The sequence below is a fragment of the Emys orbicularis genome, chromosome 22 (assembly GCF_028017835.1).
Source record: "Emys orbicularis isolate rEmyOrb1 chromosome 22, rEmyOrb1.hap1, whole genome shotgun sequence".
In the NCBI taxonomy this organism is placed as follows: domain Eukaryota; kingdom Metazoa; phylum Chordata; order Testudines; family Emydidae; genus Emys; species Emys orbicularis.
In genome coordinates, this window is record NC_088704.1 from 22,172,823 (window position 1) to 22,185,496 (window position 12,674).

At 44.1% G+C, this 12,674-nt stretch overlaps 1 protein-coding gene across 1 annotated transcript in view; it reads right to left on the reverse strand.

The window, feature by feature from the left end:
* The window catches only part of ACOT7 (acyl-CoA thioesterase 7), a 97,448-nt gene that overhangs the window by 64,448 nt on the left and 20,326 nt on the right, over positions 1 to 12,674 (reverse strand). Inside the window, exon 4 of the mRNA XM_065421319.1 lies at positions 9,992 to 10,083. Coding sequence (XP_065277391.1) covers positions 9,992 to 10,083 — 92 coding nt within the window. The remainder of the gene's footprint in view (positions 1 to 9,991; positions 10,084 to 12,674) is intronic.

The window sequence follows — 12,674 nt, forward strand, 5'->3', positions numbered from 1 at the left end:
TTTTGTTACAAAACTGCACTCAAAAACAAAACAATGTAAAACTTTAGAGCTACAAGTCCACTCAGTCCTACTTCTTGTTCAGCCAATCAGTAAGATAAACAAGTTTGTTTACATTTATGGGAGATAATGGTCACCTGAAAGTGAGAATAGGCACATGGCACTTTTGTAGCCAGAACTGCAAGGTATTTACATGACACATATGCTAAACATTTGTATGCCCCTTCATGCTTTGGCCACAATTTCGGAGGGCATACTTCCATGCTGATGATGCTCGTTAAAAAAATAATACGTTAATTATATTTGTGACTGAACTCCTTGGGGGAGAATTGTATGTCTCCTGCTCTGGGTTTTATCCACATTCTGCCATATATTTCATGTTATAGCAGTCTCGGATGATGACCCAGCATGTTGTTCCCTTTAAGAACACTTTCACTGCAGATTTGACAAAATGCAAAGAAGGTACCAATGTGAGATTTCTAAAGATAGCTACAGCACTCGGCCCAAGGTTTAAGAACCTTAAGTGCCTTCCAAAATCTGAGAGGGACGAGGTGTGGAGCATGCTTTCAGAAGTCTTAAAAGAGCAACACTCCGATAAAGAAACTACAGAACCCGAACCACCCAAAAAGAAAATCAACCTTCTGCTGGTGGCATCTGACTCAGATGATGAAAATGAACATGCGTTGGTCTGCACTGCTTCGGATCGTTATTGAGCAGAACCCACCGTCAGCATGGATGCATGTCCTCTGGAATGGTGGTTGAAGCATGAAGGGACATATGAACCTTTAGCGCATCTGGCACGTAAATACCTTGCAGCATTGGCTACAACAGTGCCATGTGAACGTCTGTTTTCACTTTCAGCTGACATTGTAAAGAAGAAGCGGGCAGCAATGTCGCCTGCACACGTAAACAAACTTGTTTGTTTGAGCGATTGGCTGAACAAGAAGTAGGACTGAGTGGACTTGTAAGCTCTAAAGTTTGACATTGCATTCAAAAATAAAACATTTTTTGTGCATAATTCTACATTTTTAAGTTCAACTTTCATGATAAAGAGATTGCACTACAGTACTTGTATTAGGTGAACTGAAAAATACCTTTTCTTTTATTTTTACAGTGCAAATATTTATAACAAATATAAAGTGAGCACTGTACACTTCATATTCTGTGTTGAAACTGAAATCAACATATTTGAAAATGTGGAAAACATCCAAGAATGTTTAAATAAATGGTATTCTATTACTGATTAATCGCACGACACCCCTAGTTCTAACACATTTTGTTCAACACATAGCTACAACAGAGAGACAAGTATACCTTTCAGGAATCATTCACTGTTATGATGAAATTCTGAAGTATTTTGCTGCTGACATTTCATCTCAAAGTTGAAAGAGAATAAGTTTTAATTATAGACCTGTCAAGTACAGTTACTTCCAGCTCTTTCCAAAGCGTTTACAAATAGTTATCCATTTCAAAAAGCAAAACGTCTCTGTAAAATCCCTCAAGCTACATTCAAGCATTTTCCTCATTGCATCTTCCTCCCCACCCCCCACAACTAGAGCTAGAAAACCAGCTTCTAACTGGACAGAACTAGAAGCACTATCAAAAGGCATCACATGGAACAGGCATCAGTACAAAGGCCCTGTTTGTGCCGCTCACACAATGCAATCTTAAAAGCACTGATAATGGGCTCAGACCTGTACAAGAGGAAATTAAACAGTCCTTGGATGTACAGCATCCAGGACACAGGGTGGGAGTGGAAAGAGAATAAAGAAAAAAATGTATGTGCAACTCCCATTACAAGTAATTCCTAAATCCCGATTGCAACGAGAAATAAACAACTTGTTTTGAAGGCTTTACCCAACACGCACGGGCAAGTCAGAACAATCTGCAACGTCCGCTAGTTTAAAAGAGTGGAATGCTCTGGTGGAGTTTTGACTGAAAGTGCCTGCAGTGTGGGACAGAGCTATCAACCAGAACTTTAGGGGTGATTTTCCACTAATGACACTATTTCCAAACACCGTCTCTTTACTGCAGCAAAGCAGTGGCAGGCTGCTAAGCATTCTTTCATTGTCAACTCTAAACCCTGCAGTACAATTTCTCAGTCTCTCGTTTGGCAAGATCCCATTCATTGTTTGCACCAAGACACTGGTGTGCTTCTGAAATCTACATTTCGCAGGAGAACATCCTGGAGATGGGCTTAAACTCTGGCTACTTCCGGGAACAACTGCTGAACTACAGATAAACACAACAGTTGTCCTTTCTGGGTGAAGCAAGGATGCTTCACTGTCAGTTTGCGAAAGCCCCAATCCCCCCCACGGGGGGCACAATGCTCCATAAAGTGGCCAATGAATATTGAAAGGGACAGTTGTTCCAAGCTAATTATACATTGTTGATCAGAGACTTGAATGGGAACGTGAAAGCTGCCCTCTTTCAGGTGCTGTTCCTCGGCTCGGAATGCTTGGGCTCCAGATGGCAGGGCTGGAGTCATACAAAGTTTATTTTATGTAGCTCCAGCCGTCAAAGAAAGAAACAGGCCATTTGTTTTAGTACAGGGAAGCTGGCATGTGGGTTACTCATTCTCCTGGGGTCCTCTCTCCCCAAGGCAGAGCCAGCACATGTCACTTCTGAGAGTGCTACAGATGAAGCCTCATTCACACTGCTGGCTATTCCTTCCAAGTCCACTCCCCCAGCTGCCTCCTAGCGCACTCTCAGAGGAGGACTCAGTCCTGGCGGAAACAAGGTTGTTGGAAGGTCTTGTCCCTGAATGTTTTTTCATCCCCTAAAAGCAGACAACTGAGATTCCCTCAGGCTTTGCCTGCACTCTATGATCCCCAGGCAGAGTAGCTGTACCTGTGCCAACCACTAAGCCTAGACAAGGGCAAGCCAGACTTTGCAGGGAGAGTCAGAGGAAGTAGCTGCTGCCATTGTTGTCTAAAGACATTAAGAAAATTAGAAATGTCCATACTGGGTCAGACCAAGATCCATCTCGCCCAGTGTCCTGTCTTCAGACAGTGGCCAATGCCAGAGGCCCCAAGGGAGTGAACCTAACAGGCAATGATCAAGTGATCTCTCTCCTGCCATCCATCTCCACCCTCTGACAAACAAAGGCTAGGGACACCATTCCGTACCCATCCTGGCTAATAGCCATTGATGGACCTAGCTTCCATGAACTTATCTAGTTCTTTTTCTCTCTGCATTCTCATTCTGCTTTGTGTGCCAGAGTGTCTTGTTTTCAGAAATATAAGAGGTAAATGCTGGGTTAAATCCTGCTTGGCCACACCCACTGGAAATGTAGAAAAACTCCACTGGAGTTAGTGAACCACTGGAATTAATTGGATTTACGTCACTGTAACGGACCAGAATTTGGCCTACTCTAGAGTTATCTAGAGGGGAAAAAACCTCACTCAGAGCCTAAGACTGATCTCACTAAATCGTCCCTAGCAGCTACTAGTTGAAACAAATCTACTCCTTTGTCATCCCCTGCCCCACCTGCTCCTGGTATATGTGGAGACACATGGGTAAAAATGGGCTCCTGTTGACTGTTTTGAACACAATGTATCTGGCTGTGTACAGATAAAGGAATGCACAGTCCCTGTGCTGGGGGTGAATGTCAGCTGTTTAAGCTGGACTATTTAAATTAATATTCTTCGGTCAGGACGTTGTGGGGTGGTTCAGGATTTAAAACCTGAAAGTGGCTTTTGCAAGGGAATTCTATGCCTTTGTAAAAAGAGGAAAGAGCATTTCAACTTTATATAACGAATAGCTGTGTTAGCTTGGTAATACTATCCCAAAATGTACACTCTCTTTCACTTGAAAGCCTGAAGGATACTAAGCAGTAACATCTGTGAGCTATGTAGCCCTGACACTGGAGTGATGGCTTGCTTGACTATACACTCAGTATATTGGGATGACAAAACTCCCTCCATTGAGACTTTCTGCACATGACCCCATTTGCCCAGCTACTGAACTGCGCTAGCAGTCTAGTCAATCATTCTTTGTGACAAAGGAATAGGATCAGTAGCAATCGCTCATAGGGTACAGGTTGGGAGCTCATTACAGCCATTTCAAACAGAGTTGCCTGTCCCAGTGCTCCATGGGGGCAAAGTCCTATTAAACTAAAATGGTTTCCTTTCACAGCCAACCACACAAGGGGACAAGTGCTTCCCTGCTTTCGGTATGGCTCTCAATGCCAGGTGGGGCATACACTGCCGCACAGCTGCTGTGCTCCTCAACATGTTGTACAGAACAACTAGGTGGTCTACTAAGTGCAGTGGGGCAAGCAGAAATGTCTCTGCATTATATGTCTGGACCTTCTGGCACTTGGTCAGAATCTTACGTTTTCAGGCATTTCCAAGGTTAACAAGTCTAGCTCTGCCCACTCACAGCTTCAGCAACTAGGATTCTTTGTCCATTTCAGTTACTAAGAACAGGTCCCCAGAAGAAGAAGAAGAAGAAGAAGAAGAAGAAGAAGAAGTAGTGCAAGTGTGTGTTTTTAAAGAACAATGCCCTCACTGCATATTATTCTTCCCAACAATGCAGAAGTATCAGTTAAATCTTATAATTTCTGGTTATTACCTCCAGCAAAACAGATTAGTCCAGGGAGAAGCCCCTTCCCCATAAGAAGCTATTACAGTAACTATACTAACTAACTCTGTTGTAATTAGCTTCATTCCAATGCCTCTTTCATTATAACTTAGGGTTAGCCTTAGAACCCAAACACAAAGTCAAAGAGTTTTCTTCCCCTTTAACATTTTAATAAATGTTGCTCAGGAGTTATTGAATTCTCTCCCCAGGAAAAAGCTAAACAAAGCTTTTAAAAGCCACACAGGCAAAATTATTGTTTGCCTGAAGATTGGAGGGGGGTTGTAGGAAGATTAGAGGATACATATGAATATATTAGGTCTGTTGTCCTAGTGCTAACTAGTTTTTTTTCTACAGTTCTGCTTCCCCCAATAAAGCGCAAAGCCACTTTTAATCAGTGCATGAACTTCCTTTCAGTGAAATCGTATTTCCTCATGACAGTGCCCTATCAAACAAAGTCAGTGCTTGTTTACTGGAGGGCAGCAGAATCGTCTTATTAGGTGCTCTCTTCTTGGGGGTGCTGGAGAAACCTGTGAGGACTCCAAAGAGAGGTACAACCATTTAGCACAGTGTTCTAACCGAACTAGCTTTGCAAACTTCTCTCAGCTCTCTAATGGTGGCTGTCATCTTGAAGAAGAGTGACATTTGCCATTCCCAGCATGGAAGAAAGCCCCTGCAGGTCTTATGATGCATCAATAGTGAGTTAACACTAAGAAGTGTTTAATATTTAAACAGTGTTCAGACAGAGAAGTGCTTCCCATTCTGAAGCCAGCAGGAAACTGGTGCCCAGCCTCAGCCATTTAGTGGTGGGTGGAACTAGAGTATCACAACAACAAGATTAGAAGCTTTCTAATGGAAGTTTACATACTATCTAACCGAGTAGGCTAGTGAAGAAGTGTTGGTGGCCATTGCATTCCAGATCGGTTTGCTGGCTATAGTGCATACCAGCACTAGGTTTAGGAGCCAGTTTCAAACAATCTGCATTGTGCAGTACAGGTCCTGTTATGCAGCACTTGATCTTGATCAGAAAAACATGCCTCTATAGTTGAGATGCAGGCAGCTGAACTTGCTCAATGCTAATATGATGAGGGGAGGTTCTCTGGCTCCTACCAAGTTGCCTATGTAATCTTCACTAGGGCAAATTCTGGATGCCCTGGACAGAGGAATTCCTGCATTTATCTGGAGGACTGGGCTAGGTCGCCTACGAGATCAACTTTTATCTCCATCATTTCCAGCAAACAGGTCTACAGATGCCAGTCTAGAGCCCAACAGAAGCAAGAAGTCTAAAATCTTCTGTCCTAAGAGGACTGCCTCTCTCCAGTTGGAAGTTTGATTGCCCACTGTTCTCATATGGAAGATGTGCAGCACAGTAGGAACCTATTAGCTCATATTCAATGCAGTGTACTCACAGTTCAGGTGTGCAGATAACTTTGGTCAGCACACATCAGAAAGAGAGGACTTTGCCCTACGGCTAGTGAATTTAGCATGACATTTTTAGAGACATGCTCAGAATAGAGCTAAGTGTAACTTTCTCCATAAATTACATGTTAGCAATGGCTATGGAGAAGCCTGGTATCTTTGGTGAGTCAATGAGCATTAACCACATCATAAGACTAGAACTCAGAAAGGAGAACATGGTGGAGTTACACATGGTGCTGACCACTCCTGAAGGAGTGAAGTCCCAGCCCAAGCCATATTAGAGTGGGTATCTAACAACAACTGCCACACTTCAGGGTATTCTCTTACAAGCCACTTTCCACACACAACTTCCTGAAGCAGTCACCTTTTAGGTTGAAATTTTCCACACTTGGTCTCCTTGCCTCTCTCGCCCACCCAAAAGAACCAAACAAACAATAAATTGAGCAAAATTACATCAGTACCAGTCCTGAAGAGAATGCAGCTTAGACAACAGCAGCTTCTCACAGTAAGGAGAGTTTAAGTACTAGGTAGACAGATCGTCCCCTGCCATTTTGATTTGGAGAGCACATTCATACGTGTGAGGGGAACATGTGAAAGGAAACCTAATGCCCTAATTGACATTTTGCTGGCAGTAGCACATCCATTATCAGGCCAATATCAGACACAACAATGGCTTTTACTGGAGACTTTAGTACATTATATTAACTCAATTAAAACCAAGACACAGCCGCCAACTCATTCAGACCCCAGAGGCATATCTGTAAAGAACTCAATTAAGTTTGGATGGTGTAATGATGAAACCTCATTTATCATCTAAATGAGGCATCAACCTCTTGTTTCAAATTGTTATTTGGGCTCTGATCATTCTTCCACTCAAAGATGAGTTTCATGACCCAATTTAAGATTCCAAACTCTGAGTGGAACCTTTCCATGGATTTTCTTTGTACACTTAAGATTCTGCACGAGCAAATGCTCTTCATGACAAGTTACAATGGGTTTTGAAACCCTCAAATGACCAAAGACTGAACTTGACAAACTGCATAAAAGATCACAGGAGGAGTGGGATTTTAAGTCCTTTCACACAGGTTTAGAGGAGAGGATGTTTGGGAAACTGACTCAAGTCCTTAGTACTCTGGAAGAAAAGTAAAATATCAGATAAATGAACTTATTCCAATTTGGAGGCAGAAAGGAAGAGATGTGTTAGGTGTGAAAGATGTAGCTGGGATCACAGCTCCGTGCTCAACAAATCTTTTCCAGTTAAAAGGAATATGAATCCTCTTTCCTGCCAGATGAAATATTTTTTCACCAACATATTGGCAGGGGAATTCTCAAGGACTCAAGAGTTCCTGGAAGGAGACATCTGAGTAAAGGGAGAGAGAGAGAGAGAATATGCTACCCGAAGTCTGAAGCAAACAATTGCTGAGTAAAGAACAAAAATATCCTGCTTTAGACTCTCAATTCATTCTGTCCCAGGAATTTTCCTCTAACACGTACAGAGAAAAACCTTAGAGGTGGAGCAGACCAGACGGAGCAGCTCATTAACAGTCACCTCTCTTGGCAATGCAAATCCGATGCACTCAGAAGTACAGCAACTCCAATGACTATGTTGGCAGAGCTAATGGCTGAGCTGTGTTGGTGTTCACAGTTCTCGTAAGAGTCTGTTAGGCAACCAATGAGTTTATGTCAAAGCGCCTGACATGCCAAAACATGGAAGATCATTTGAAAGTAAAATTATGCACCAATCATTAGTTATGACAACACAGGTGTGCATGATTCATTAGGGACTGGAAGGAGAGATGCCTCATGCTATCAAAAAGCAAAATGTAAGAACCACCACCACAAAGGAAAGGTCACCTCACACATAAAAGTAAGTGGTTCACTACGTGTGGTATTCACCAGTGAATATAAAGACTTCGGCCATTATTGGCCCATAAATCTCACCTTTGAAGTATCCTGCAATTTCACTAGACAGTTACACCTGTTTTCCACATATCTTTTCTTTAGTCTCACCTTCCAATTTTCTTCTTGCTATTCTTAACCTTTAAGAACCTACCTAAATTCCTCACCAAGAGCCTGATCCAACTCCCACTGAAGTCAAAGAATCTCACTGACTCAAGCAGGCCAAATTGGATGAGGCCTCAAGTCACAATACTGAGCAAACCAAGTCAACGCTTTGGCACAGAAGAGCTGGGGAGCGGTGGAAAACGTTCCTGAAAACCTGTAGCTCCGGAGAACCCAGGTATTTCAAACCTGACATTTTGGTCACTCAGTGATATATCTGATGGGGGGTTTTTTAGTATTTTTTTTTTTTTTTTTTTACACTAGAAGGGGCCAACCAAAAGATATTTTAGAGGACTGCATACATGTTAGAACTCTGATTGTAGGAGGAGAATTACAGGACACATGGATGGGGTGAAAAGCTAATTCTAACTTGACAAAGTATTTTATGTTGTGATGGGGTGCCTGCCCCACACTGAGCTCTAAGGAGTTAATAGAGCCCTAGGAAGGCTTCGCAGGAGGCAGCCAATCAGAGAAGGGCTGAAGCAAGCAGCCAATCAGGACCAAGCAGGCCCATATAAAGAGGGAGCTGCAGGGCAGAGGAGTTCAGTTCTCTGCTGGGAGCCCAGGGAGGAAGGACTGTGTCTCTGGAGGGCTGAGAGAACTGCCAGCAACCTGGACAGAGCAGTGCTGTGAGCAGGGACAGGGGGAGTGAGAGACAGCTCCTGGCCAGTTGCTGGGGTTTGCAGGCTGAGGCCCTGAGGCAACGGCAAAGAGGATGCTGGGGCCACGAGGAAGTGGCCAGACAATTCGCTGCAGTAGCCACTAAGGGAAGTGGCTGAATAGCAGACTGCAGGTCCACCGGAAGGGGGGAGCACAGTGTGTGGCACAGATGGAGGGCTGTGTCGCTGAAGAGGACGCCGCGGTCCTTGGAGAGACATGGGTTCTAGAGCAGGAGTGATGACAGCAAGACGCCACCTGAAGACGGCGCAGAGCTAATTCCCAAGACAGCCAGGAGGAGGCATCACTGTGGTGAGTGAACCCCATTACACATGTACACTTAGCAGGTGATTAGTTTAGACCAGCTAGAGAGATTTTCTGACACACACAAAGCATTTCCCTGAACATACGTTTATTTAGAAGGAGAGTTTATGGTGAGTCTGTCATTTATTTTTACATCCTTATCCCTAAGGATTTGTCACTGTGACACCAAAACACAGACTCTGCTCTTTCATTCCTGCACTTTAATTACTTGAAAGCCAAAGAGAGTTCTTCTACAGTCATTTTGTTGCTCTTCACAGCACAGCTATTTTGTCCAGTAAATTTAGTACCAGCCTTTTTGTGGGTTGTACACAGGTACTGAACCATTTCCATGTCTACGCATCTTGGTCGCTGTATCTAGTGAAAATAGAGCTCAAAAGTAGAGTTTGTGGCCTCTAAGCATCTACAGATCCTTCTGGAAACAGCCAGCTTGAGTCCTGAAAAGCAATATCCTCTCCTTCTGCAAAGCCAAGTCTGTCAGTTCTCCCACTTAAAGGAGAAGGGAGAGACTTCAATAGCTTAATTTTTGCCTTGCTCTCTTGCATTAACTGGTTACGTCCCACTGAGCTATGGAATAAGGAGGTTCATTTTCTGTGGTGCAGTATTTCCTGAGATCACGGCCACCTGCTTCAGTACAGTCAAAAAAGTGGTGAGGATATTTACATTAGTCAGAGCATCTTTTCCTCAAGGAGGGGAGGGAGAACACACAAAACTGCCCACACCCCTGAAATGGGACATCTTAATGGCAAAGCTAGTGTTACTCTGATGCTGCACCTGCTCCGACTGGCCTGGAGGTAGACATGTCAACTTTTCATTAAAAAAAAAAAAAAAAAGAACATGAAGGCACTGGAATAAAATACACCCTACTCCAAATCTCTGCAAACGCATACACAAAGTTCTTCTGAGTGTGAGGATTCTGAGCGTGAGGATTCTCTGAGCTAACATATGTCGTTACCTGAATAGGAGGAACTTCAAGGACTTTGTCCACATTCTTTAGAGAAAGAGGCACATACCACAGAGTCGCCCTATTAGTCACCCTCTTAGCACCTTAAAAAAAAAAAAGAGCAAAAACAGTGTTAGTAAAATACAGATACATTGGAAACACGTGACAGTAAAACCTGTGTAGCACTTTAGGAGCATAAATTCTGTACAAGGAAAGTTACACTGCTGAGGATCGGTAACAAAAGCAAGAAGCCCTGATACAGCAGCTAATTTCTTGGAGATGCACCAAAGAGACTGGAGAATTGCAAAGAGCTGTATAAACCAGTAAGCCTCCCAAGGCCTAGGGCCTTTCTCCAATTGATTATTTGGTATTCCCCACATAGCTTCATGCCTTCCCTTCCCCATGCTCATTCTATAGGAATACATAGGGACAGCATCACTGAGGTCCGGGGGCCCCCCCATGACCAGGGAATGGGCTTGAGGAGACTTCTCTAGATGACATGTGCCAGCATCAGAGAAAGAGCTGAACAACGGCAAAGAACCACCATGTTTTTGCTTGTGGCTTGTAAGCATGGAACATTTGCTACAGCAGACATCTTTGGTGCCTGTCATGTTTGAGCTGCATACTAATAAGTGACACTGTCATGGCTTAAGAGACTGAGGATCGATCAGGCTCCAGTACAACATTAGCACATGCTGTGTTCTGACCCCCAGTCAGTCTATTATGCCACATCGGGTCAGACTGGGGAATTCCAGGACTGTCAGAAATGCGTGCGCCAACTGCTGCATTCGGCAAGAGATGGACAGGAGGCTATCCCGCCTGCAATGCTTGAACCTTCCATAGCAGCCCTACAGACAGTTAGTGCTTTGTCCTTAAATGTATACGTGTAGCAGGTTGTTTGAGTGACACAGGCCCTCTGACTGCAATGTTACTGCTAAGTGGCACCTTGACCTGCTAGCACGGTGACCTTTTTAAAAGCAGATTTAAATGCTAATGATTGCTAGAAATAATTAGCTGAAACAAGCATCCAGTATAACGCACAAGAGATGGCTTTTATCATCAAGTGCTGCAGGGCTCATTAGCTTCTGCTGAAGGTTTATAAAGCTTAGCATGTGCACTGTACGTGAAACCACCACGGACGTGAAAGATCATGGTGAGTGTTTAGAGCAGGGGTTGGGAATTCATGTGTTTAATGTTTATTTTGCACAATTTCTAAAAACTCATGGTTTAATGAATCCTACCTTTGCGGAAGCATCTAAACACAATACATACAGGTACAAGGTTAGCTGGTGGAAGGCTACATAGAGCAGATGTGAAAGCAGACCAGACAAGCTCTTGCGTTGTTCTTCAAAAAACCAGTCAAAGTCATGTTTTCAGAGCCAAATTATCTCTGACATTGAATTTAAAAACTCCAAATATCTTGCCGAAAAACTCTATATCACAAAACATGAAATTCCTTCTGACGGGATTATTTTATGTCTAAATATTTCCACAAGTCAAACCGTCCTCGGAGTCACTGACATCAAGCTCAGAGACTAGCATCTATGGCGCACGCAAACTGTTCAGCGAAGACAGAGCTGTTAGATAAATGGAGGTAATTCACCTCTGGTCTGGGCATTCAATCACATGCACTGGTCTGCTGTCAACACAGCCATTAACAAGCCAGCCAGGGATGGTGACTGACCCTGGGCTGACAGATCTTTAAGTCGGAGATAGGTGAGGCCCATCTACACCAGCCCTGCTGAAGCTGGCTGGGCCATCTCCTTCCAGTATTCCCAGCAGCAAGTTCTGCATGTTATAGAACAGGAGAGTTTGTGGCATGCCAGGCAAACTACATCTAGAATCTGTAGCATTGTGGCCTCCTCATGCAGCATGGGACCCTACGTCATCTCTTCTTCACAGCGGAGCAAGCACTGAATTGTAGATGCAGATTCCCAGGTGGGGATCTCAGCCAACACAAGCTCAAGTGTCAGTCATTTCTGTACTAGAGAGGGGGTCTCATCTGTCTGAAATTTGAAGGGGCAAACTCCAATCTTCCAGCATCCGGATGGGTGCTGGGATTTTGGGAAGCACATCCGTAGCAGTGCAGCTAGCCCCCCTGCCACACCAAACTGCCCCACATGGCTCATTTTTATAAACCAATGAATTTTAGGCATCTGAAGGTGATGGGGGACATTAGAAGGGAGCTCCGGAGTCAGACACAAAAGAACATGCAATAGGACCTGGCAGTGAAGCAGTGTCTGGGTGGGTGCTCTAAGCACAGACAATCAGACTTCCAGGCACACCCTCCCCTTACTCTCCCTACAAACATTGACTTTCACCCTAACAGTTGCTGCTGACTATTCTTTTAATGCCTGCAACAAATAAGCCTGTCCCTGTAGCCTGGAGACTAGTCCAAGTCAGCACTAGGTAACTGCATCTCTAGTCCCCTGCAAGACACCTCCCTAAAAAAAAGTGGGAGCTTCAACAAGCATCCCCAGTAAGGAAGAGGGTACCCAGACTTCCCAGGCTCACCTTACAAGCCTCTCTCAAACATCGGCTTGGCTTCCTCCAAACCTTTCTGGGCACTAGGAACCTTTCCCTGCAGATCCCAGAGCCTGGTTTCACCCACTGAGCAGATCTGCCACGAAAGCAGGCTACCCACACGAGCAAAATACGGGTACAAGAACCCACTGAGCTTGAATAGATACTGCCA